This window comes from Patagioenas fasciata, chromosome W (genome assembly GCF_037038585.1).
Source record: "Patagioenas fasciata isolate bPatFas1 chromosome W, bPatFas1.hap1, whole genome shotgun sequence".
Lineage (NCBI taxonomy): Eukaryota > Metazoa > Chordata > Aves > Columbiformes > Columbidae > Patagioenas > Patagioenas fasciata.
In genome coordinates, this window is record NC_092559.1 from 51,493,488 (window position 1) to 51,520,404 (window position 26,917).

At 43.2% G+C, this 26,917-nt stretch overlaps 1 protein-coding gene across 1 annotated transcript in view; it reads left to right on the forward strand.

Annotated features, from left to right (window-relative positions):
• The first annotated feature begins 989 nt into the window (after window positions 1–989).
• The window catches only part of LOC139826324 (syncytin-A-like), a 40,293-nt gene continuing 14,365 nt past the window's right edge, over window positions 990–26,917 (forward strand). The window contains 4 exon segments of the mRNA XM_071801621.1: window positions 990–1,048; window positions 22,435–22,441; window positions 23,045–23,141; window positions 23,407–24,038. Of these exon segments, the coding sequence (XP_071657722.1) occupies window positions 990–1,048; window positions 22,435–22,441; window positions 23,045–23,141; window positions 23,407–24,038 (795 nt within the window).

The following is a 26,917-nucleotide window of genomic DNA, read 5'->3' on the forward strand; positions in this document are numbered from 1 at the left end:
GATGACTGTGGTAGGGATTCACGGAAGGGTTGTACACTCTTTGCCGGAATCCATCGAGGGCCTTTTTCTGTGGAGACACAAGCATAACCTCTGCCCCATGTGATAAGGGGATACGGTCCCATTACTTTACCTGTTTCTGGATCACGAACCAATACTGGGGCCTTGACTCGCACCTCAAGTGAAGCATTTGTGTTAAAATGTCGGACTATTGGAGGGTTGCTATCTAACAAAGAACAATTTAAGAAGTTAAAAACATACAAAGCTTTCTGTAGACGTTCCTCAGGGGTGGCAGTCCCTACTCCCCCTTTCTGTTGTTGTAATAAATGTTTCAAAGATTGATGGGAGCGTTCAATCAGGGATTGACCTGTAGGGGAATGAGGGATGCCATTAGTGTGGGTCACACCCCAGGAATCAAGAAAGGTTTTTATAGTGGCTGAGACATATGCAGGGCCATTGTCTGTTTTTATTTGAGAGGGTATACCCAAGGTGGCAAAAGCACGCATCAAATGTTTTTGAACATCACATGTCTTCTCCCCTGTGTGACAAGAAGCGAACAAAGCACCTGAAAAGGTGTCAATAGAGAAATGGACATATTTCAATTTACCAAACTCCGGATAATGCATAACGTCCATTTGCCATAACTGTAAGCTCTGCAGTCCTCTGGGATTAACTCCTCCTACTATTGACGGAAAAGAGTGTTTCTGACAGTCGGGGCATACAGCGATAATATTAGCCGCTTGTTGGGAAGTAAGGCCAAACTATCGTTTGAGACCTCCAGCATGCTGGTGAAAAAAGGAATGGCTAAGCTTAGCCTGTGCTACGTGATCCGGTAATACTTGCACTGGTAATGTCAGCAAATCAGCTCGTCGGTTCCCTTCTGCAATAAAGCCAGGTAGAGAAGTATGTGATCTGACATGCATAACAAAGTAAGGATGAGGACGTGAGTCTAAGAGAAAAATAAGCTCCTGCAATAAAACAAATAAGTCAGAATGCATTACATCACGTACTACAGATGCTTCAGCTCGTTCAACAATTCCTGCAACATAAGGTGAATCAGTGATACTATTAAGTGGTGCAGACCACCTCCAAAAGGCTCGAACAACTGCGGTCAACTCTACTATCTGGGGAGAGCCAGGAACGGTTTGTTCGTCTGAGTCCCATCGCCCTTGCTGATCATCCCACCACAGGATGACCGATTTATGTGATTTCCCAGATCCATCTGTAAACACAGTAAGGGCTTGTAACGGCTGGTAGCTTCTTTTTGGTATAGAGATGAGGTGGAAGTCAACATTAAACAGTTTATGTGAAGGTGGGTGGGACGTGAGTTAACCCGTGTAATTAGCTAACGGCAGTGCAAAAGGCATCTGACTGTCGATAAAGCCACTGCAAATATAAAGTGGTTACAGGTAAGCAGATACAAGCAAAATCTGTTCCTGATAAAGTTAACAAATGTTGTCTGGCTCTAATTGTTAAAGAAGCAAACATCTCATGTTGTGTAAAAATAGTTTTTGTAGATTGATTTGGTAGAAAAACCCATTCAATGATTAATAAGGGATCTAATTTCTGTGAGTCCCATTGGAATATCAGTGTGTGGAGTTGTCGGGTACACGGCTGTCTAGCAGGATTCAGAATGATAAGATAAAAAGACAACTCAGGTGCCCAACGATGTACTTGCCTATGAGTGATTGCTGTGGCAACTTTCTGTAAGGAGTCAATAGCTTCTGGTCCAAGGCTACAAGGGGCACACAAGTCGGTGCTTCCTTTTAGCAGTTCAAATAAAGGCTTTAAGTCTGTATTAGTAATTCCTAACAGCGGTCGGACCCAATTAATTGTTCCCAACAATCTCTGTACATCATGTAAGTTTCTTATGTCTGTCTGTATTTGTAAGGGCTGAGGAACTATAGTTTGAGCCCTTATGTGTCAGCCTAGGTACTTCCATGGCAGTATTTTTTGAATTTTCTCTGGCGTAATACAGAGGCCTGCTGAGTTAACAGCAGCCGTGACAAGGGCCACAGCTTTCTCCATGACCTCGTGATGTTGTGCGGCCACTAGGATATCATCCATATAATGATACAATAAGACACCAGGCATTGCGATCCTAACCGGACTAAGTACTTTAGCTACATACCACTGACATATCGTGGGGCTATTCTTCATTCCTTGTGGCAGCACAACCCACTGGTATCTTTGCAACGGAGCTTGCATGTTGACGCTTGGAACCAAAAAGGCGAATTTAGGGGCATCGTCTGGGTGCAGCGGGATATTAAAAAAACAGTCTTTAAGGTCAATAACCATGAGCCAGCACTGTGCCCTTGTGGCCAGGAAGGCTAATGGCATCCTTGGGTGTATTACAAGGGGGTGGTCAGTAGATCGAGAGAGGTCCTCCTTCCCCTCTACTCCGCTCTGGTGAGACCCCATCTGGAATATTGTGTCCAGTTCTGGGCCCCTCAGTTCAAGAAGGACAGGGAACTGCTGGAGAGGGTCCAGCGTAGGGCAACAAAGATGATTAAGGGAGTGGAGCATCTCCCTTATGAAGAAAGGCTGAGGGAGCTGGGGCTCTTTAGTTTGGAGAAGAGGAGACTGAGGGGTGGCCTTATTAATGTTTATAAATATATAAAGGGTGAGTGCCACGAGGATGGAGTCAGGCTCTTCTCAGTGGCAAACTTGCAGACCACTCTGCTAGATACTTTTCCTTATTAACCTGTTTTCTTTTTAGGCATCTGTTTAAGCATACTACAGTTTAATAAGTCTTTGCCTGTTATATGGTACAGTAAGTTCACAGACTGCTAAATCATGAGAATCCGTTGACTCAAAATGTACATTTTCTGATTATACAGAAGACCGTAATTCAGTTCTTTATTGTGTGAATGTGATGATAAGATTTTGTGTCTAACAGCTGTTACTTTTCTTTCTAGCATGCTAGCTTTATTCCAACATTCAGACTTGCGCTACTCTGTGATAGGCTGTGTCTCATCTCGGTGTACTAAATTTGACTCTTTTGTATGCACACCAAGTAAAGAATCCTGGTTTTGGGATAACAGTTATAGCACCCCAGATGAGATGCTAATAAAAGCCTTGCCCAGTCCAGCTTGCTAGGGCAATGGGGGTGCCGATTGGGCTCCAGTGCACACTGACCTGTTTTGTCAGGGAGACCCAGCGGCACCTCCACTTAGCTGAGCAGTAAGTGGTTCAAAAGTGCAATGCTAAAATCGAGATATTGTCTTGAATTAGTGTAATTGTGATCCATCTGCATATTTGAACTTGGTGTTTGGTTTTCATATCTGAGCTCAGTATTTTAGTTTGCATATTTATATTCGGTACCAAAAGAATTTTGTTTGGGGAGATAATTACAAAATGGGAACTGGTTCCACTACTAACATACCACCTTGCTCCTCCTTAGGATGCATCCTTATACATTAGAGTAATTGCTCTTATTGTTATATAATAATTTTCAGACCAGAAAAGACTTGTTAAAAAAAGTTGTTAAACTCTGATTTGCTTTGAATTTATGTGCTAGCTGGAGCTATGGGAACTAGAACTAAATGCTATGATGTATGTGAACTTGGAAGAAGTTGTATTTCAAAGCTGGTAGAATGTGAACTGATTTGATCTAGGAAAATAAAAGTAATGAATTGGTGGTTAATATGATGGTTTTTGACATCTTTAAGAAATTGCAAAAGGTACATGGGGCTGAGGAATGTAACTATTGCTCAGCTAATTAGAATTGCATATAGAGTGTATTATGGCTGGAATGAAATGGGAAAATAAAAAAGCAAAATATCCCCTGCCTGTGCTGTTTGAACATAAATTCCAGGCCTGTATCAAGCTGCAAGATAAACTTAGCTCCCTGGCAGCTCCTAAGCAGCTCCCACTTAGCACCAGCAATTAATGCCACCTGCGTGGCCTTGCCTGGAACTAAACTGCAGTAAGAAGACAAACAAAAAAAAAAAAAACAAAAAACAAAAAACTGGATGCCTGCTTTTAAAGTGGTGAAAGGGGGGCTTTCTCCCCCCCCACTGCAGCAATGTTGTAATACTGAATGGAGAAGTCTGAGGGTGAAATTTAAAGGCATCCCCAGCAGATCCATCGTTCTAATGAAACTGGGAAATTAAACCAAAAATTTGTTAATAGACTTATTCTGTGGCAACTAGTTGTAAGAGACTTCTTAGTAAATTCACTGTGATAGTTTTTGAGATTGTGGGAAGGAAAAAACAGACCATTTTTTGAAACCAGTGGAATGCCAAATTTGGAAAAAAGTTTTAACCAATGAATTCTTGTGTTTGCCAGAAAGCCCTATACCTCTCTTGGGTCAAGATTTGTTAAGTAAATTGTAAGCTCAAATAACATTTTCTGAGAATTCTGTTCAGTTGCATGTCCCATAAGAAGATGCTTGGATGGTGCAGATCAGCTTGCTGCAAGCAAGAAATCTCCAAGGAAATTTTGGATGCTGTATTTCCACTAGTATGGGCAGCCAAAGTATCGGTAAAGCCAACAATACACTGATAGAACTGAAACAGGACTTAGATTTGGTAAGGAAAACCAATATCCAATAAATATGAAAACCAAAATGGAGTTAGAAACTTTGATGAACAACTCTATGACAACCTTACAGGCTGACTGTATTCAATTGGACTTGCATATTTGTCTATTTATAGTTACAACACAAAACCTGTGGCTATTGTAGGACAATATGATGAGAAAGCTAACAGACTAATATACTTGGAATGGATCATTTTCCCCAGTTTTTTCCATAAAACTATTACTCAGCTTCTAGAACTGATTGTTATTCTGATCTAAAAAACACAGAGAGTGGATTCAGGTCTTAATAGGCCATGACCCATCTTTTATATATGTGCCACAACAGATTAAAACTGACAACAGTCCTGGATACACTGCTAGATCCACGGAATATTTTTTATAGCAATGGAGTGGTTTGCATGTCACAGGTATTCCACATTCTCCCACTGGACAGGCTATCACTGATCGAGCACATTCCACACTGAAACAGATGTTATTAAAACAAAAAAGGGAGAATATGACGCCTCAAGAACAATTAGACAATGCAGCATATACTTTAAATTTTTTGAATTGTACCATGCCTCCCTCCTCTATCACAGCAGTGGAAAAACACTTCCGTGTTCCAGATTCACTACCTCAGAGACCAAAGGTTTTGAACCAGGATCTCCATCTCTGTCTGCGTCCCAGTGTGCATTGTTTCTAATCGCCACACTGGGGATCATCCTCCATAAGCGCTCCAACGACTGGATGCTCTTTCGTTTCTTATATTCACATAATTATTACATATGCATTACAATTTTTGAAAATTTTGACATACAGTACATCTATACCAAGAAATAATTGATGATGTTAGTAATAATTGTTTAGTTTCTTACTTACAATGCATCTATTAATTATGAGTTAAATATAAACCCTCTGCTTCTAAACAATGTATTACTCAATCTTCTGTCTCCTTCCTGAAGGATCTAAAACTTGAAAAATATCCCCTCATTTTGCGGGTGGTCAGAAAGCATTTATCTCATGTCAATTGGTTAATGATGAGTACATCTTTTATAACTTAATCATAGCATTTTTTACATGAGAGAGCAACTACAGTGTACTGAGTACTGTGCAGGGGCGGATGAGGAGCGAGTTGAGAGTCTGTGGGTGAGTCTTAAGGGGCAGGGGTGATACTGTTGTGGGTGTCTATTACAGGCCACCAGATCAGGATGCGGAAGTTGACAAGGCCTTTTACTGGCAGCTGAGAGCAACCTCGCAATTACAGGCCCTATTCGTCGTGGGGGATTTTAACTACCCTGATGTTTCCTGGAAGGACTACTCAGCCAGCCATCCACAGTCCAGGAGTGTTGGAATGAATAAAGGACCCTGCACTCCGATTCAATGTGAATCACTCTAGAGCCATTTATTACAGAAACAAGCCTCCCTATATATGCAACTATTTTCTGATCACACGTCCATGCTCCAAATATGCATTCACTGACTGGATATCATCTATGTTCATGAGCTGTCCACGCGCTGGAGTATCACTGCTGATAAGTCCGTCAATTTACATCATGTTGAGGCCCTGTTATTGTAGAACTGCCTCACCCACACAGCAGGTCCTGTTTTCAGCTTTCCGAGGTGGCCTTGAAATTCCTTTGGGCCTGGCTAGTTCAATAACAAATCTCCATCCAACAGAAACCCCTCTACACAGGAGGTTCCTCCAGTCCATTGATGATAACTTCGTGATGCAAATGGTGGATGAGACAACTAGGAGAGGAGTGCTGCTGCATGTCATTCTCACTAACAAGGAGGGTCTGGTTGAAGCCGTAAAGGTTGAGGACTGCCTTGGTTGCAGCGACCATGAGATGGTGGAGATCAGGATCTCACGTGGCAGGAACAAAACACGAAGTAGAATTGCAATCCTGGACTTCAGTAGGGTCAACTTTGGCTTTTTCAAACAACAGATAGGGGAAATCCCGTGGGACAGAGTACTTGAAGGAAAAGAGGCCAAAGATAGCTGGTTAGCATTCAGGGACTGCTTCTACCTAGCTCAAGATCAGAGCATCCCGACACGTAGGAAGTCAAGGAAGGGAACCAGGAGACAGGCTTGGTTAAACAGGTATCTGCTGGGCAAGCTCAAGTGGAAGAGGAGAGTGTACACTTCATGGAAAGAGGGGCTGGCCACTTGGGAAGACTGTAAGGCTGTTGTCAGAGGATGTAGGGAGGCAACTAGGAAAGCTAAGGCCTCCTTAGAATTAAACCTGGCGAGAGGGGTCAAGGACAACAGAAAGAGCTTCTTCAAATACATTGCAGATAAAACTAACACTAGAGGCAATGTAGGCCCACTAATGAACGAGGTGGGTGCCCTGGTGACAAAAGATACAGAGAATGCAGAGTAACTGAATGCCTTCTTTGTCTCTGTCTACACTGCAGGAGGCTGTCCTGAGGAGTCCCGTACCCCTGAGGCCCCAGAGGAAGGCAGGACAATGGAGGAGTTTGCCTTGTTTGATGAGGACTGGGTTAAGGACCAATTAAGCAATCTGGACATCTATAAATCTATGGGTCCAGATGGGATGCACCCGCAGGTGCTGAAGCAGCTGACTGAAGTCATTGCTAGGCCACTCTCCATCATCAGTCGTGGGAAACAGGAGAGGTGCCTGAGGACTGGAGGAAAGCAAATGTCACTCCAGTCTTCAAAAGAAGAGGAGAAGGAAAGCAAGGAGGAGAACTCGGGTAACTATAGACCAGTCAACCTCACCTCCATCCCTGGGAAGGTGATGGAACAACTTATCCTTGGTGCCATCTCAAGGCATATCAAGGATAAGAGGGTCATTAAGGGCAGTCAACATGGCTTCGCCAAGGAGAAGTCATGCTTAACCAGTGTCATAGCCTTTTATGAGGACATAAAGAGGTGGATAGATGATGGCAAAGCAGTGGATGTGATCCTTCTTGATTTCAGTAAAGCATTTGACACCGACTCCCACAGCATCCTTTCTGCTAAACTGAGGAAGTGTGGTCTGGACAATTGGGTAGTGAGGTGGACTGTGAATTGGCTGAAGGAAAGAAGACAGAGAGTTTTGGTCAATGGGATGCAGTCTAATTGGAGGCCTGTACCTAGTGGAGTCCCTAAAGGGTCGGTACTGGGACCAGTACTATTCAATATGTTCATCAATGACTTGGATGAGGGAATAGAGTGCACTGTCAGCAAGTTTGCTGATGACACCAAACTGGGAGGAGTGGCTGACACACCAGAAGGCTGTGCTGCCATCCAGCAAGACCTAGACAGACTGGAGAGTTGGGTGGGGAAAAATTTAATGAAATATAACAAGGGCAAGTGCAGAGTCTTACATCTGGGTAGGAACAACCCCAGGTTCCAGTATAAATTAGGGAATGACCTGTTAGATAGCAGTGTAGGGGAAAGGGACTTAGGGGTCCTGGTTGACAGCAGGATGACCATGAGCCGGCACAGTGCTCTTGTGGCCAAGAAGGCCAATGGCATCCTGGGGTGTATTAGAGGGGGTGTGGTTAGTAGGTCAGGAGAGGTTCTCCTCCCCCCCCACTCTTCTCTGATGAGACCACATCTGGAGTATTGCATCCAGTTCTGGACCCCTCAGTTCAAGAAGGACAGGGAACTGCTTGAGAGAGTCCAGCGCAGAGCCACAAAGATGATTAAGGGAGTGGAGCATCTCCCTTGTAAGGAAAGGCTGAGGGAGCTGGGTCTCTTTAGCTTGGAGGAGACTGAGGGGTGACCTCATTAATGTTTATAAATATGTAAACTGTGAGTGTTGCGAGGATGGAACCAGGCTCTTCTGAGTGACAACCAACAATAAAACAAGGGGCAATGGAACATAGGAGGTTCCACTTAAATATGAGAAGAAACTTCTTCTCAGTGAGGGTGACAGAACACTGGAACAGACTGCCCAGGGAGTTTGTGGATTCTCCTTCTCTGGAGACATTCAAAACCAGCCTCAGCATATTCCTGTGTAACCTCATCTAGGTGTTCCTGCTCCAGCAGGGGAATTGGACTAGATGATCTTTTGAGGTCCCTTCCAATCCCTAACATTCTGTGATTCTGTGATTCCATTTTAACTGGGGTCTAGGTTGGGATTCCTCACTCTTCCTAAGAAGCCCTTTGTCATGTCCCACACAGAGGTATGAGTGGGGGTGAGAAGAGACTCAGGTTCGTGGGTCCCCTTTGGTTGGAAAACAGTACACGCAGTACTTAAGGTCCACAGACAAAAGGCTTTTATTTTGCAGCTTGGTCCAAATGTCATATGATTTGGTGGCAGAAGGATTTACATTATTGTAGGTTCAATTGGTAAACATAAAAATTTTGTGGCATATGTGGGGCTGTAAATCTTATGTTACTGTGTTATTTATAAAAAGGAAAGCAAGAAAAGTAGAAGTATGGGAAAGAAAGAAAAGAGAGAAAAAGATTTCACCATTCTTATGGCTCCCCTTTATGTGTGATGGAGTTCGCAGTCTCGGATCCAGCGATGTGTGGCATCCTCCAGTGTCTTGTTCAATTCATGTGGTGAGACTGGTGAGCAGAGCGGTCCTCAGGATGGTGGGTGGGTGCTGCCAGTGCTTGCACAAGGTGGGTCTTTATATATTGTGAAAGACAGAAAACTCGGGGAGGGGTTTGGGGGGGGGGACTGCGAAAGATTTGCAAGTCCTGAAGGGTCTCAGTTTTTCCCTTTGTGCCATGCCATGCTGGGCGTATCAGAAGGTAGAGCTATATGCCCTCCAGCACATCCCTCACCACGTCAGCCAGCTGGCCTTGTCTGTGGCTCTTTATCTTGTCTTTGATATGTAAATCTCAATTCACCTTATACTGAATGTAACATCTCCTGTGGCTGGATGAACTGGTCTTGCCACAATGTTTGAGCCGTGTCATGGTTTTGTTAAAAACAAGTTTCTCTTTTAGTGAATTTGCCTGTCAGCTAAAGCCTTCTTATTAGCTTCTTTCTTGAAAGCCAGATACATGTTTTGCTAGACATAGCAATGGTATGCAAGGTTGCTGGACTAATAAGGATGGATGTACATCTCGCGAGAGGGGCAATGAGAAACAGGTGACAAAAAACTGACCAACTGAAGTATTCCATCCCATTCACATCTGTGAGAGTCAGTCCGAAGATGGAGCAGTATTTGCCTGAACATCGCCATCAAGAACTTAGAGAACTGAGGCCCTGACAGAAAGAACGCATGGACAATGACTTGGAGAGAAGCCCATTGTGTTGCACTGTTTCTCCAATTTGAGGGGGCTGCTACTAACAATGGCTGCTGTGTGGACTTCACCTGCTGCTTCAGCCAAATGAACCCCAGCCTCCTGAAAGCTATTGTTATGAGGGTTGTTGCTTTTCCATGCGAGAGATGGAACCTGACACACCAATGTGATGTTCACAGAGTTCACTTTATTGTGGGACCGGGCTAACTTTATACCAAAGCTGCCCTGTCCACGCACCTTGCAACAATGTGATTGGTTGTAACACGTGCTATACAATAACGTGATAGGCTGCATGTACTGTCCACGTGCTCTGCAATTGCTCATTCATTGCTACCTTTTAATAGGACTCCTTTCGTTTCTTTTGTCTCTGGCTTCACCTCTCAGCCAGGCTGGCGACAACCCATCCCCCCGGGGAGCGGGGGGGGGGGTCCTGCCGCTACATCTCCCCCTCTTTTATTTAATATAATATTAACAATACTCCATATCATGCTTTGAAGACAGTGCAAAATACGGGGTAAGAACATTAAGGCTAATACAATTACAATTAACACGAACAGACCTGTTTTCAATATTCCTTTTAACCAAACAAGGCATCCAACCCAAAAAACCCAACATCTTCTTGTTCTGCAAATCTTCTATCTTTTTATCTTTTAAGTTCAAACAACACATACAATCAAACTCTTCATAACTGTGACCATGGCCAATAACAAAAAATTAATCACTGCTCTGTTTTACAAAGTGGTATTCTCAACATTGGCTACATTCGTTGCTTAAAGCGATAACACCTCTGAGGTTAAGGGTTGTCATCATTGCAATCGGTTTCTTCTTCGTTAGCTAGCCAAGGTCTCACCCACTTTCCTGGGATCCATGAATTTTTATGGTTATCTGTAGAAACACAAGCATATCCCCTTTCCCAGGTTATTAATGACATAGAACCTTCCCATTGTTGTGTTGTCAGATTAAACACACTAACCTTAGGTATATTTTCAGAAAAATCTTTGACATTTTTGATATGGTGCATAACAACAGGTTCCATTTCAGTTTCACTTTTAGGATTAAGCCAGTTCAGCACATACAATGCCTTCATCAAAACCTCTTCCAGACTCACACCAATTCCTCCTTGTTTTTTCAAAACAGACAAAAGATTTTTCAATGTGCGGTGTGCACACTCAGTAATTGCCTGGCCAGTAGAATTATAAGGGACTCCAAACAGGTGTTGTACCTTCCACTGGACGAGGAAAGTTGCAAGTGTATCAGAACGGTATGCAGGACCATTATCTGTTTTGATCTGTGTAGGAACACCCATGACAGCAAAAGCTTGTAATAAATGACACTTTACTGCTTTTGCATTTGCTGAGGTCAAAGCTGTAGCCCACAGCAGTCCTGAACAGGTATCTACGGACACATGAATGTACTTTTGTCAGGCAAACGGTGCAAATTCAGTAATATCAGTTTGCCATAACTGACCTGGCTGCAAGCCCCGAGGATTTACTCCCTTTTGTTGCAGAGGCACTATGTGAGCACAATCAGGACAAGCTGTGATAATGGATCGAGCTTGTTCCTTGGTAAGTGCAAACTGTTTTTGGAGTGATGCTGAGGACTGATGGAAGAACTCGTGAGCTTGTCTGGCTTGTTCAAAAGGACATATATCTGTCACTGCCACAAGTTTGTCTATAATGTTGTTTCCCTCAACTAGACCACTTGGTAGGTTAGAGTGGCTTTTTATATGCATTATAAATACTGGCGCTGTCCTATAATCTAACATGTTCCACAAATCTAATAATGCTTCAAACAACAAGGAATTGGAAAATCGCTGCAAAAGTGCTCTATGTATTCTTTGTACAACTCCCACAACATAAAGAGAATCTGCTACCAGATTAATTGGGCAGTTATGCCATTTTTGTAATGCTGCTATCACCACTTGCAACTCTAAAATTTGAACCGATCCTTCAGCTACAACAATCTGTGAATGGCACTGACAATTCTCAAACCATACAAAACCTCCTTTGCGTGAGTGACTACTCGCATCTGTGAAAATGGTTATGGCATCTAATGGACGCTCACTAACAATTGGCATAGGCTCCAAGGGCAGGTTGGTTTTAAATATGGGATGTGGTGGATAATGATTGTCCACCTGCACCGGAATCCAGGCAAGAGCTAAGGCAAGATTGTCATGTTTGAGAAGGATCTGTTCAAACAAATTGAGAGAAATAGGGATCACAATTTTAGCAACATACAATCCAGACAAGGTCAGATATCGGCTTAGTCCTTTCACTATCGCTTGGGCAATGGCTTCCCACCTTTGAATGATGTTTTTTGGTTTTAACTGTTTAAAAATATCCATTCTAATACTATCAACGGATCCTTTTCTTCCTTGCTCCACTGGGCCAAAAGTCCTGCCACTTCCTTATTGGTATTATAGACATAAAGAGTAACAGGCAATTCTGATCTTATCCGCTGAGCAGTATTCTGTGAAATTTTCCTTGCAATCTGCTCAAGCGCTTTTTGTGCTTCTGGTATAAGGCACCGTGGTTCTTGGGGGTCTCGTCCCCCACGAAGGAGACTAAACAACGGTTGCAAATCTGTATTTGTAATTCCCACAACATTTCTTATCCACTGCAAGTCCCCTACCAACTTCATTGCATCGTAAAGGGTTGCTGCCTTTGCTTTCACAGTAAGCTTCTGAGGTCTAATCATGGCCTGGGTTAGTTCATATCCTAAATATTTCCATGGCGCAGTTTGCTGTACCTTTTCTGGTGCCACAACCAGACCCCACTGACCTAATTGCTTTGTCAACTGAATTATTGTATCCTCACTAATTTCCTTTTCATTGCACAAAAGGATATCATCCATATGATGATAGATGATCATCTGAGGGTGTTGTTGCCTAAATGACTTTAAAGCCAAATCTGCATACCATTGGCAAATAGTAGGAGAATTTTTCATTCCCTGAGGTAACACTATCCAATGATATCTTTTCATGGGAGCTTGATGATTAAGCACTGGAACAGTAAAGGCAAACTTTTCACAATCCTCTGGGTGTAATGGGAGCGTGAAAAAACAATCCTTCAAATCAATGACAATTATATCCCAATCTTTTGGAAGCATGGTTGGGGTAGGAAGACCTGGTTGCAGTGCCCCCATATCGTTCATTACTGCATTAATTGCATGAGGTCCTGTAACAAACGCCACTTCTCTGATTTCTTCTGGATAGTAAAAACAGGTGTATTCCACGGGCTGGTGGAAGGGATCAAATGTCCGAGACGGAGTTGCTCTTCAACCAACTACTCTAAATGCGTGAGCTTTTCTTTTGGTAATGGTCATTGATCCACCCAGACAGGATCATTTGTTTCCCAACTCAGCTTCATACACGGTCGGATGTTGCTCGCTGCAATGGCCATCATCAAAAAGGTGACTGCATGACTATTCCCCACTGAGACATCACATCCCTTCCTAATAATGCTATTGTCATGTTCAGAACATAAGGTCGTACCCATGCCTCTAAGCCCTCGACCTCTTCTCTTATCTTAACCATATGTGTGCTGATGTCGGTAGGAGTGGCCCCCCCAATCCCCACTACCATGGTGTTTACTGCTTCTAAAGGCCAACACAGAGGCCAATCAGTGCGAGGGATAATCATCACATCTGCGCCTGAATCTAAAAGCATTCTTTTTCTTCTAATCTCACTTCCAGGCCCATATATGGAAACTACCCTAGATGGTTTGTCCAAAGTCAGTTTTTCCCTGAAAGCAACCACAGGGGCTCCGGTAGGGCCAAAACCTTTCTGACCTCTTTCCGCATCTAAAGCCTTTGGGACACATGCTCTGAAGGGTACCAATTGCGCTATACGGGTTCCCTGTTTAATAGTCACAGGGGGTGTTAGGACTTGCAACATAATACCTATGGGTCCAACATGATCAGAGTCTATTAATCCTGGCAAAACAAACAATCCCTGTCTTGAAGCAGAAGAATGACCTATTAAAAGTGCACTCAATCCATACCCTAGGGGCCCCGTTACTGTAGATGGAACTACATGTGCAGACCGGTCTGTTATTGTGACGTCTGTTCCCATGGCCAGATCGATGCCTGCGCTTCCTGAGGTTGCTGCCCTGAGCTCGGACAAGCAACCATGGCTGTTCCCCCTCTCGGCTGGTATTGTGGTGTCATCGCGCCCCAGCCCCTGGCGCTGGCCCTCCCGTTTCCCGCTAGCGGTGTCCCATCTTTTTTAAATTTTGATCGACACTCCACTGCTCGGTGTCCATACTTATCACACCGACTGCACGTGCCATCGAAGCGCGAATAATTGAGGGAAGCTAGCGACTGACTAGTGCCATTACTAGGTCCCCCTCTCCGACTGTACTGAGGGCAATTTCTTTTAATATGTCCTGTCTGTCCACAAGTAAAACATGCTAGGCCGCGAGAAGAAGGGCTTCGGCCTTTCATTGCAGGCTTAAGTGCTGCAGCCAAGGCCGTGGCATAGGCTTGAGCATGTATTTTTGCCTTTTCTACCTCCTGTTGCATGATCGGTACCCGTGTACACGCTTCCATCGTCTCCGCCAGAGAAGCAGTTTTTCCCAAGCCGGCTAATATCTGTTGGCATTGGGTGTTTGCATTCATCATGGCCAAATCTTTCCCCACAGCAGCTTTTGCCTCTGGAGTCAGGTTAGGAGAAGCATCTATAGCTTCTTTTAAACGGTCCACAAACTTCATATATGGTTCCCCAGGATCCTGCTTTATTGTAGAATAGGGTGGCACAGGGTTACCTGTATTTGGCAATTCTTTCACTGCCGCCAGAGCAAGCCCTTGCGTTTGCTGCAAAATCCTTGGATGAAGCGCTGCCTGAGTGGCACCATCTGCATATTGCCCACGACCCAGTAACTGGTCCGTGCTAGCTAATCGCAATGGATCATCAGCTGGTAAATGAACATTTTCTAATACTGCCAATTCCACCTTCCCCTGCCACTTTTCCAAGAACAGCAAATACCCTGTTGGGGGAAGCAATAACTCCATCAATGCCTTAATATCTGTCGGAGTAGTACTTGCCCCTTGAAAAATGAATTGATTAGCTGCATCACGTGCTTATTATCCATACCATATTGCATAACTGCACTTTGCAATTGCTTGACCGTTTTCCAATCAAAGGGCGAGCACTGCCTTTGTCCTCTGTTATCTATGTGCACTGGCATTGCTGTAATACTATCAGGTAACATGATCCCTTCAATGGTTGCATCTCTGATTACCCCTTGCCAGCGTTGCCCTGCATTATAAGAATGATCTCGAGGAATATCTCTACCCTGATGCACAGGGGCAGCACCCAAATTATCATTACTGTCACTGCTATGCAATTCCCTTGTGTTTCCCTGTGGATCAGTGAGTCGACGCATATTTGCAAACCGATCTGCTGACCCAGTCTCCAGCCCTTTTCCATATCGCGCTCTCAAATAGCCAGCTAGTTTTAACAGCAGAACCTGTAGGCAGTTTCTACTTGGTACTGGCAGTTATGCCACCCGTGAGGCCTTGTCTTTATCTAGAAGTATCACAGTATGTTTGGGATTGGAAGGGACCTCAAAAGATCATCTAGTCCAATCTTCCTGCTGGAGCAGGAACGCCTAGGTGAGGTCGCACAGGAATGTGTCCAGGCAGGCTTTGAATGTCTCCAGGGAAGGAGACTCCACAACCTCCCTGGGCAGCCTGTTCCAGTGCTCTGTCACCCTCACTGAGAAAAAGTTTCTTCTCAAATTTAAGTGGAACCTCTTGTGTTCCAGCTTGATCCCATTACCCCTTGTCCTATCATTGTTTGCCACTGAGAAGAGCCTGGCTCCATCCTCGTGGCACTCACCCTTTATATATTTATAAACATTAATAAGGTCACCCCTCAGTCTCCTCTTCTCCAAACTAAAGAGACCCAGCTCCCTCAGCCTTTCTTCATAAGGGAGGTGTTCCACTCCCTTAATCATCTTTGTTGCCCTACGCTGGACCCTCTCCAGCAGTTCCCTGTCCTTCTTGAACTGAGGGACCCAGAACTGGACGCAATATTCTAGATGGGGTCTCACCAGGGGAGAGTAGAGGGGAAGGAGGACCTCTCTCAATCTACTAACCACCCCCCTTATAATACACTCGAGGATGCCATTGGCCTTCCTGGCCACAAGGGCACAGTGCTGGCTCATGGTCATCCTGTTGTCCACCAGGATCCCCAGGTCCCTTTCCCCTACACTGCTCTCTAATATGTAATTTCCCAACCTATAATGGAACCTGGGGTTGTTCCTGCCCAGATGCAGGACTGTACACTTTCCCTTGTTAAATTTCATCAGTACAGCAACAAGTACTCATGTGAGCATGAGAGAATCACAATGGATGGCTATAGGTTGTTTTGTAAGGACAGGCAGGGAAGAAGAGGAGGAGGAGTGATACAGGGAATTGACAATTAACTAATTAACACTTAAAGAACTAACACTTGACACTTAAAGAACTAACTCTACCTCACATCACTAAAGACACTTAGAGAGCTAACCCTTTAACCCACATAGCCTTGCTTAGCTTTGTGTAACTTATTGTACGAGAAACAGGACTTCACTGATGCCTTGCAAAGATAATAATCCTTGGGTGCATCCTTGGGTGAACTAGATAACAGAAACTTGGGCACAGGACAGGAGATATGCCAGTTTTAACCAACTTAGCAGTCTGAGTCCCAACAACTCATCACACTGGACCAAAGGTGACCGTGTACAGAGAAAGAGGACCTGGGTTCACGATCACTACGCAGCTGCAACCAGGAGGAACCGGAGGTGGAGACTATGTAAATGGTCTTTTGTAACTCATTGTAATAAGAACTGCCTTCTCGGGGACAGGTTATGAACATGTATAGGCTTCCTAAAACTTTAATGAATATCTAACCCTTTACTGCATTTAACCAAGCTCACAGCTACCGGAAATTTACACATGTGTTAGGTGAAATGATTCCCCGTGTGTCTGGCATTGTAAATAAATAGGTAAATATATACCTTCTTTACAATCTCAAGGGTTGTAAAGTCATTTCCGTTCCTCATTTTGGTGAGCCAGCCAGGAGGGCATTCTGTTTGGCTGCTTGAACAACTGAGGAGGACATCTTAGACGCACCCCGAAGTTTTTTTTTTTTTTGAAAGATCTCTATCTCCGTTGTTCATTGCAGGAGCAGACAAAAGATCTCCGGCCACGACAGCAGATAAGGTATGTTGTAATAAAATTGCATTTAATTGCAATTTGTGGGGAGCCAGTAAGCTGTGGAGAGACGTCTCACGCGTGGCCAGAGTTTCCGCAGTGGAAAAGGTACCTGGGAAGTGAGTGGGAGTTGCTGTCTATTTGTGGATCAGCCGCTAGTGATCTTGGGCGTAGATCGAGCAAGTCCGAGGTTTCTGTGTCTCAATTTCAAAAGCCAGGATGGACTTTTGCTAATGACTAATCTTAGCAAGAGTGAAGGGTAATGCATAAATCTCTCTTTTTGCAGCTTCTGAAAAAGGTAATAGTGAAAAAGGAATAATTGGTCTATAACTGCGTGTTATCTTTTGTAAGTGCCCGGGCATTCCATGCATTCCATTCTAAATCATAAAGTAACTTGTAAATTGTAAAACCAACCAGCCGCATCTGTGTGAGCTGTGTGAGTGTGTGCTAATTACAGTAATTACTGTTTATAGCGGTATGCTTTAGCCTGTGATCTGTATAAAGCAGAAGATGAGCTTAAACCACCTTGATTTAAGTCACATGACATATAAGTTAAAATTACGGTGCACGTGGTATAACTAAATATATGCTGATATGTTTTTCACCCTCTGAAATCAGGGACATAATAACAAAATGGGAACCGGTTCCATTAGAAAACTGAAGTACCATCTTGCTCTCCTTAGGATGCATCTTTACACATTAGAGTAAGGTTTGAAACAATATTGTATTCAGTTGTGGTTTGAATGTGGGGTTATATCAATTAGTGGAAATTAAATGTTGTTCTGCAGGACTTGGAAAATAGGATGAGATACAATACTTTAAGTTAATTTACTTTTATTATTATCTAATAATTTTGAGACCAGGAAAGGATTTAAGTTGTTAAACTCTGATCCATATTGAATTTAAGTGCTAGTTTGAGATATGGAAAAAGAACAAACTAAATGTTATGATGGATGTGAGCTTGGGAGATTGTATTTAAAAGTGGTTTCAAAGTGGCTAGAATATGAATTGAATTGGATCTAGGAAAATAGAAATAATGGGCTTATGTTTAATATGTTGTTTTTCTGACATCTGCAAAAGGTAAACGGGACTGAGTAATGTAACTATCGCTGAGCTAACTGGAATTGCATATTAAGTGTATTATGACTGGAATTAAATGGAAAAACAAGAAAGCAAAATATCCCAGGCCTGTGTTGTAATATAAATTACAGGCCTGTGCCAAGCTGTAAGATAAACTCAACCTCCCCTGTCCGCATGGCCTCGCCTGTGTCTAAACTGCAGCAAAGAGAGAAAGGAAAAAAAAATATAAAAACGCTGCTAGAAGTGGCAGAGGAGGAAGGAGGGAGGGGGAGAACAAGCCATATGCCTCTCAGGTTAGCCTGACACCCAAAATAGTGCGAGCTCCCCTAGAGAAGTTATAGAAACTGAGAGCAACAGAAAGTAGAAATTTGGAAATGCTGTTAGATGAAGCTTGGAGAGTATTCAGTAACAGGGAAAAGGAAGATTGTTGAAAGGATAAGAAAGTATGGAACTGAAGAGGTTGGAAGGCTTTGAAAGCCTTTAGAGAGAGATCAATTTATGTGAGGAAAATGAATGTTGGGGAAGGTACAGAAGAAGAAGGCAGAGAGAGAAATGGACAGTAGCAAGTTTTGAAAAAGACTGATGGGAACCTGGAATGAACAGAAACAAGTGGAATTTTTGGTGGATTGTCAATAAGTAACAATTACATAGTAGGTAAAGGGAGTCACTGGCCAAAGTGAAAGGGCGTATTTTTGTGAACCTTTGAAATACAAATTGGGTAAACAAGTAGGCATTGATAAATTTCTATATATGTCCCCAAAACCTTTTGGGAGAAATTTGTTGGAACAAACGGATGTAGTAATCATATTTTAAAAAGGAGAAATTACTCTGGAGGTAAATGATCAGCAATATAGGAAAATAATGGGCTTGCTTTTAGCAAATGTTCCTACAGAAGGCAAGATTAATGAAGAAGTTGTGAGTCAAGTGTATCCCAGGATACAGACTACTGATGTACCTGGAAGGGCAAAATGCTCCACCTGTCGAGGTAAAAATCAAAGAAGGAGAAAAGCCGGTAAGGATAAAACAATGCCCTTAGAAAAGGGAGGACAGGGAAGGAATTCGACCGGTAACAGAAAAATTCATACAAATCGGGTTATAAACAGAATAACAGAGGACCTCTACCCAGTGGTAGCAAACCCATACACCTTTCTGACTGTATTAACTCTAATTTGATTTGGTTTACTGTTTTAGATTTAAAAGATGCCTTTTTGCCTCTCTCTCCATGAAGCCAACCAGACAATATTTACGTAAAACCCAGCTCACATGGATGGTGTTGCCACAAGGATTTAAGAACAGCCCGACAATATTTGGAAATCAGCTTGCTAAAGATCTTGAATCTTGAGAAGCCCCATCTGATGAAGGACAGATGCAACAATATATGGATGACATTTTGATTGCTACCAGAATAAAGGAGACATGCATAACCTGAACTGTAAGTTTATTGAACTTTTTGGGGCTCCAAGGATACCGGGTATCCCAGAAGAAAGCCCAGATGATATATCAACAAGTAACTTATTTGGGCTATGAAATCAGTGCAGAGCAGAGGACTCTGGGACAGGCTCGAAAGGAGGTTATATGCCAAACTCCAAAGCCGCAAACTGCAAAAGAATTATGGACCCTTTTTGGGCATGACAGGGTGGTGCCGGCTGTGGATTTATAATTATGTATTGTTTGTCAAGCCATTTTATGTACTAGCAGCCACAGATCAGAAACACCTGCAATGGAATAAAGGAACTACATGAGCCTTTGAAGAACTTGGTAAGGCTTTGATGACAGCCTCTGCTTTAGGACTCCCAGATGTGAGTAAACCATATTTTCTATTCTCTCAGGAGAAGCAGGGAATAGCCTTGGGTATACTGGCACAGGATCTTGGCCCGTACCAATGAGCAGCAGCCTGTTTTATCAAGCAATTAGATGCAACTACAAAGGGGTGGCCTGGATGCCTGCGGGCAGTTGCAACAGTGGTACTGAACATACAGGAGGCCTGGAAATTTACCATGGGTCAGAAAATGACTGTGCTAGTATCCCACACGGTGATACAGGGAATTGACAATTAACTAATGAACACTTAAAGAACTAACAATTATCACTCACACTTAAAGAACTAACCCTACCCCACATCACTAAACCTAACCCTTTAACCCACATCACTATTGCCTAGCCTTGCTTAGTTCCGTGTAACTTCTTGTACGAGAAACAGGACTTCACTGATGCCTTGCAAAGATAATAATCCTTGGGTGAACTAGTTAACACAAATTTGGGCACAAGACAGGAGATACGCCAGTTTTAACCAACTCAGCAGTCTGAGACCTAACCAACTCATCACACTGGACCAAATGTGACTGTGTACAGAGAAGAGGACCCGGGTTCACGATCACTGCGCAGCTGCAACCAGGAGGAGCCAGAGGTGGAAACTATGGAAATGGTCTCCTGGAACTCATTGTAATAAGAACCACCTTCTCGGGGACAGGTTATGAATATGTATAGGCGTTCCTAAAACTTTCATGAATATCTAACCCTTTACTGCATTTAACCAAGCTCACAGCTACTGGAAATTTACACATGTATTAGGTGAAATGATTCCCCATGTGTCCGGTGTCGTAAATAAAAACGTACCTTCCTTATAACGTCAAGGGTTGTAAGGTCATTCTGTGCCTCAACGATGTCTACAGTTCTAGAAGAAAAAGGGGGACATTGGCTTTCCCCACAAAGATTTCTCAAATATCAGGCTAAATCATCGTCACTAACATTGTCAATCCAGCTTCTTTCCTCAGTGGTAACATTGGAAAAGCAGTTCATCATAATTGCCTGGAAACCATCGAAGCAACATACTCCAGCCGACCAGATCTAAAGGACAGTTCTATGGAGAACACTAACTGCTTTATGGACGAAAGCAGCAATATCCTGAATGGTGAAAGGCATGCTGGTTATGCTATAACTACTAGCCATGAAGTGATGGAATCTGGACCTCTGCCTAACAGTATTTCAGCACAAAAGGCAGAAATAATCACCCTTGTGCTCTGGAGCTAGCTGAAGGTAAAACTGTGAACTTTTATACAGACTCTAAGTATGCTTTCAGAGTCGCATGGAAAAATTTGGAAAGGAAAAGGACTCTTGAACTCTCAAGGCAAACATATCAAACATGCAGAAGAAATATTGGCAGCTCAGCTTCCTAAGAAGGTGGCAATCATGCATATCAAGGCACACCAGAAAGTGAACTCGGAATTGGAAAAAAGAAATGAGCTGGTGGACAGAGAGGCAAAACTGGTGCCTAAGCAAGAGGTAAAAGTAGAAAATGCCCTAGTCCCTGACGAGCAGGTTATTTTAGAAGGTAAGCCAGAATATACTAAGGTGTTGGAAAGTAAAATGTGGGAAAGCAAGATGTGCGGTTCCAGCCATCTGGATGATAAAGGAAGATCAATACTAACATGACCATCTGGATAGTCAAAGACATAATACTAACATAGTAATATATAAGGACCTTGGAGAGATTACTTTGAAGTACGTTTCTTGTAATTGTAAAAAGTTATAGTCCAGACTCGTGAGAATGGTATCTCGGGCCGGATAACCGCCCCCAAGTGCATGGGATGTGTGAATGTCCTTGGACCTGGTCTGTGAATGAGTGGAAAAACAAGTGAGACAAATATCACATGAGTTCAGTGTGTTCTTAACAACAATTAGTAGAAAAACACCTTTTTGTAAACATCTTAGTCCAGGCCTGTACCTGTAAATCCTATAAATTGTCAATGGTGAATAAAGAAGGCAGCCTAAGCCTAGGCCTAGGTCAGCTCTCGGCTTGGCCAGGCTCTGTGCTCCTTCCTGAACAAGATCTCTGCCTCTGCGTGAATTTCTGTCTGCGTCCTGGTATGCGTCATTCCTAATCGCTGCACTAAGGAAGACCGGAAACATTATAGATTTAGACGAATCATATAGTGAGGAAGGGTGGGCTCACACCCCACAAGGGAAAACCTGTTGTTACCTCCTATTTAGTTTGGCCTTTAGTAGCAGAAGCATTATATAAACATTTGATCAAAAAGAGTGGCTAGAAATTTGTATACTACTCTAAGACAGGTGACACAGCAATGCGATCTTTGCCTCCAGACTAATCCCAGGAATATACCTAAGCCAGAAATGGGTCATATTGGGAAAGGAAATGGACCTGGGCAATAATGGCAAAGAAAAGTGGGGTGCTGATATTTGTTGGTACTAACTGATACGTTTTCAGGTTGGGCAGAATCACTCCCTACCAGAACAACAAAAGCTCGGGAGGTGACTAAAACATTAGTACAAGAAATAATACCAAGGTTTGGAGTTCCAGCTGATATATCCTCTGATAAAGGACCACATTTTAAATCAAAAATTGTACAGCAAATCAGTCAGCACTTGGGAATAGACTGGCAACTACATACCCCTTATTGTTCTTAATCCAGTGGCAAGGTAGGAAAAAAAAAAAAGAAATGAATCATCTAATTAAAGAACAAATTGCAAAATTGGGGCAGGAGGCAAATTTGGCTTGGTCTCAATCTTTGCCTTTGGCCCTCTTGCATATGAACAAGACCAAGGGCAAAGGAAGGGTTAAATCCTTTTGAAATCCTGTATGGGAGACCCTATAGTGTACAGAAGGGGATGTCTGCACAAGAAGGGGATGAAATTATGACTTCTTATATAGTAGTATTGGGTAAGCAACAAAATTGGGAAACGTGTTTGGAACTTGGAGTAGGGGTTTGGATGGGCCAGTACATAACATCCAATTGGAAGATTATGTGTATGTGAAGTCTCTTGCAGAAAAGACTGGAACCACAATGGGAAGGTCCATTTCAAGTCCTCCTGACATACTTCGCTGCTATTAAGATTAAAGAACAGAACACCTGGATCCATCATTCTAGAGTGAAGAAAACCTGGAAAACACCATGGAGGGTAAGCCAGGTGCAGCCTGGAAAATTGTGTTTTTCACAATCATAGCTTTAGGACATGGTTGGCATGCAAAAAATTGGCATGTAAAGCTCACTCAAATGATTGGGAACAATTTGAACCTTTCAGACTGTTGGATATGCACGGTCCTCCCAAGAGGAATGGAATTTCCACTATTGGGAGTACCCCATCCAGACTGGAGTAGAGAAGGGGGTGGAGGGGGAAAGTTGGATGCAAACCAGAAGCAAACCTGTCTTTATGGGTAGGACCTGAGTAAAACAATAGGAAGACATTTCAAATTGGTACCTTGGAATCAAACTGAAATTACGATTTATTCTAGATGTATGAACTCCATAGATAAAAGTTTCAAAATGGCAGTGAATGTAGTCAGTCACAGGGTGTTGGAATCTTTGATATAACCAAGCTGAAAGAACTGGGGTTTAATTGCAGCATACAAAACATTGAAAACTTAAACTTCCCTTCCAACATAGCAACAAATTGTAATCTAGCTCCTGGGTGGTGGTGGCTTTGCAGAGACAGACAAGCCAGGAAAAGCCTACCTGAGAATTGGCAAGGTCGTTGTACAGGCAGATACATAGTACCTCAAGAAATGGTGTTTAACCATTCATACCCACTCACGGGTATTGTTAGGACATTATAGAGAAAAATGCATTCAGTGCCGAATAACCCTCTTGTAAAGAGACCTTCTGGATTTCATAGTTTTGCTAGATGGTTTATTCCTCAGCTAGGAGTTAGTGAGCCAGAAAAAGCCATAGTAAATATATCAGCCACAATCGAGAAAATAAAAAATGCCACTATGGATGCTTTTCAGGGGCTGCAGGAAGAGATACCATCACTAAGCAAGATAGTCCTACAAAATCGCATGGTCCTAGACCTCCTGACTGCAAAAGGAGGAGTGTGTGTGGTGATAAACCAAAGTTGTTGTTCATATATTAATCAAGAGAAATGGGTAGAAACAGATATTCAAAAGATATGGGAACAATCTCAGATCCTCCATCTAGTTACTAGAGACAATACATCATGGGGATTCTCTAATTTATGGGAAGGCCTCACTTCCTGGCTTCCCAACTTAACCTGGTTGCGATCCTTATTTGTAGCTTTAGTGGGAATATTAGCTTTAGGGATACTGGTCTGTATAATGACGAGGTGTTTCTTGTGGTGTTGCCAGAATACCGGAAATACTTATAGCAACTGGAAGAAACATCAACTAAGACAGGAGCTAGAATCTAATAGGTATTTTGTGAAGACATTAGATAAAGAATCATCATATTAGTAAAAGAATTTACTAACCTCTTAGAAAAGGGGGGAATGATACAGGGAATTGACAATTAACTAATTAACACTTAAAGAACTAACCCTACCCCACATCACTAAAGACACTTAGAGATCTAACCCTTTAACCCACATAGCCTTGCTTAGCTTTGTGTAACTTATTGTACGAGAAACAGGACTTCACTGATGCCTTGCAAAGATAATAATCCTTGGGTGCATCCTTGGGTGAACTAGATGACAGAAACTTGGGCACAGGACAGGAGATATGCCAGTATTAACCAACTCAGCAGTCTGAGTCCCAACAACTCATCACACTGGACCAAAGGTGACCGTGTACAGAGAAAGAGGACCTGGGTTCACGATCACTGCGCAACTGCAACCAGGAGGAGATGGAGGTGGAGACTATGGAAATGGTCTTCTGTAACTCACTGTAATAAGAACTGCCTTCTCGGGGACAGGTTATGAACATGTATAGGCGTTCCTAAAACTTTAATGAATATCTAACCCTTTACTGCATTTAACCAAGCTCACAGCTACTGGAAATTTACACATGTATTAGGTGAAATGATTCCCTGTGTGTGGGACAGGATTTGGCTGGCCTCAGCAAAACTCCCAGCACTTATCAATTGATAAAAGGAAACGTGCTGGAGCTTGTTGGTCACAGACCCTGGTGACGAAAATCAGAAACAGTACTTAAAGACAGGATGTGCTAAATCCTTTGTGTAGATAAGAATTACGAGTTACTAAGGTTGTCAAGAAGGAATTGCTGCTGCTGCTACACTAAGGAGAGTGCATTAATCAAGATAGCAACTGCCTAAACAAACAGCCAATCAGTAGGTATCTAGCAAGAATAACAAACCAATCAGCGTGTGATGTGGTGTTTAGGATAGGTATAAAATATGTTAGAAATTCCAATAAAGTTGACATTTTGCTTGCATCGAGCTGTGTCCCGTCTCTGCATCGCGGCAAATTGGTGACCCTGACGTGATCGCGTGACGTGATTCCAGGGCTGAAGAACCACCTATCTGCGTGGCGTGATGTGAGTCCCACAGAATGTTGAATGAGCTGCTGAAAGGAAGCAGGAGCCAGCCGGCCTGAAATCCCTCCGGAGTAGAGAGGTGAGCTGTGGGAAACATGGGAAATCAAGCGTCTTCCCCAGAGAGAGACGTATATGAGCTTACGAAAGCTCTCCTTCAAAAGCATGGAAAGAATGTTTCTGGGCACGATCTTAAAGCGATGCTTAAATGGATGCAAGCTAAAATACCCCGTGTAACTGCATCTACTATTTTTATGCGGGAACTTTGGGATGACGTGGGGGTGAAACTGTGGGATGTGGCAACAACAGGGAACACCAAAGCACAGCGCATGCTGCTGTGGTGGAGAAGTACTTTTTAAACTTTGAAAGCCCAGGAAAAGGGACCAAAAGACAAAAACGAGGGGGAAGGAGGTTCTTCCGTGGGACCCACTGCGCTGCCTCTGGAAGTGAGTGCTGCAGGGTACCCCCCTGAGGAGGACCCCTTTGACCTGAGACCGGTGGATCCTGAAAAAGAGCCAGACTTGTACCCTCCTGACCCGCATGATGTTTGGGCAAATATAAGGTGACAAACCTTGAAGGAGGGGGATTTGGACATTGCTAAGACTATTGTGGCCCCCATCATATATCAGGGCCGAGGAGGGCAGCAACCACAGTGGGAGGCTATATCTTTTCCGGTGGTTCAGGAATTGCGCCGTACTGTTACTGAGCATGGACTTTCTTCCCCGTATTTTGCAAGTTTATTATCCTCTGTTTTTGATACTTACGTTATGACTCTGCATGATTTAAAATCATTAGCACAACTCTTGTTGACCCCAACACCGTATACCTTATGGAAAACACACTGGAGGGGGGGGCTTCAAATGGTTCTTGGAGGTTATGCACACCACAATAATGTGGCTATAGCTGCGCTGACTATAGAACATCTCACAGGAACGGGTCATCACTCTGATCCAGTAGCCCAAGCCAGGCGCATTCCCTGGGAAGCTCTTGAGGCTACTCGTGAAGAAGCGAAAAAAAAGCTTTTTTTAAGGTTCCTGATTTACAAAAGCCGCAGAAAGACTTCACTACGATAACCCAGGAACCCCGTGTCGAGGGTTAAGATTGCGGGGTGACAATCAAACCCTGGCAGATGTATTGTTAACCTCCTCGCCACCCACTTCCCCCTTTTGCCCCTCCCTCTCCCCCCTTCCCACTCAGGACAGGTGATCGGGAGGGAAAGAAGGACAGAGAGAAGAGAGTTGGAAAAATTAAAGATGTTTTACTAATGCTACTAATAAGAATAGAGAAAATAATACAAAATATACAAAATCAACCTTGAAAGTCTCAGCAACTGCAGAGCCAGCACCCAAAGTCCTGGATTAGACTCTGCAGCCAACCGGAGCTGGATTCAGTCTGTCACTAGGCCTCAGTTCGCAGGGACGACTAGCAAGGTCCTCTCCTAATGTCGACCATAAGTAGAAGGGAAGGAAAAAGGGAAAAAAAGGGACAAGATCCTCGTGATCTCCCACTTTTATATGAAGTATTCATGTGAATGGAATGTTATACACCATTGGTCAGTCTCTCGGTCACCAGTCTCGTTGCCCCTCTCGTGAGATGTCCATCCATACTTATGAATAAGTTTGCGTTCCATTGCTAGATTTACCAAAACATGTATCTAGTTCTCCAGGAAAATG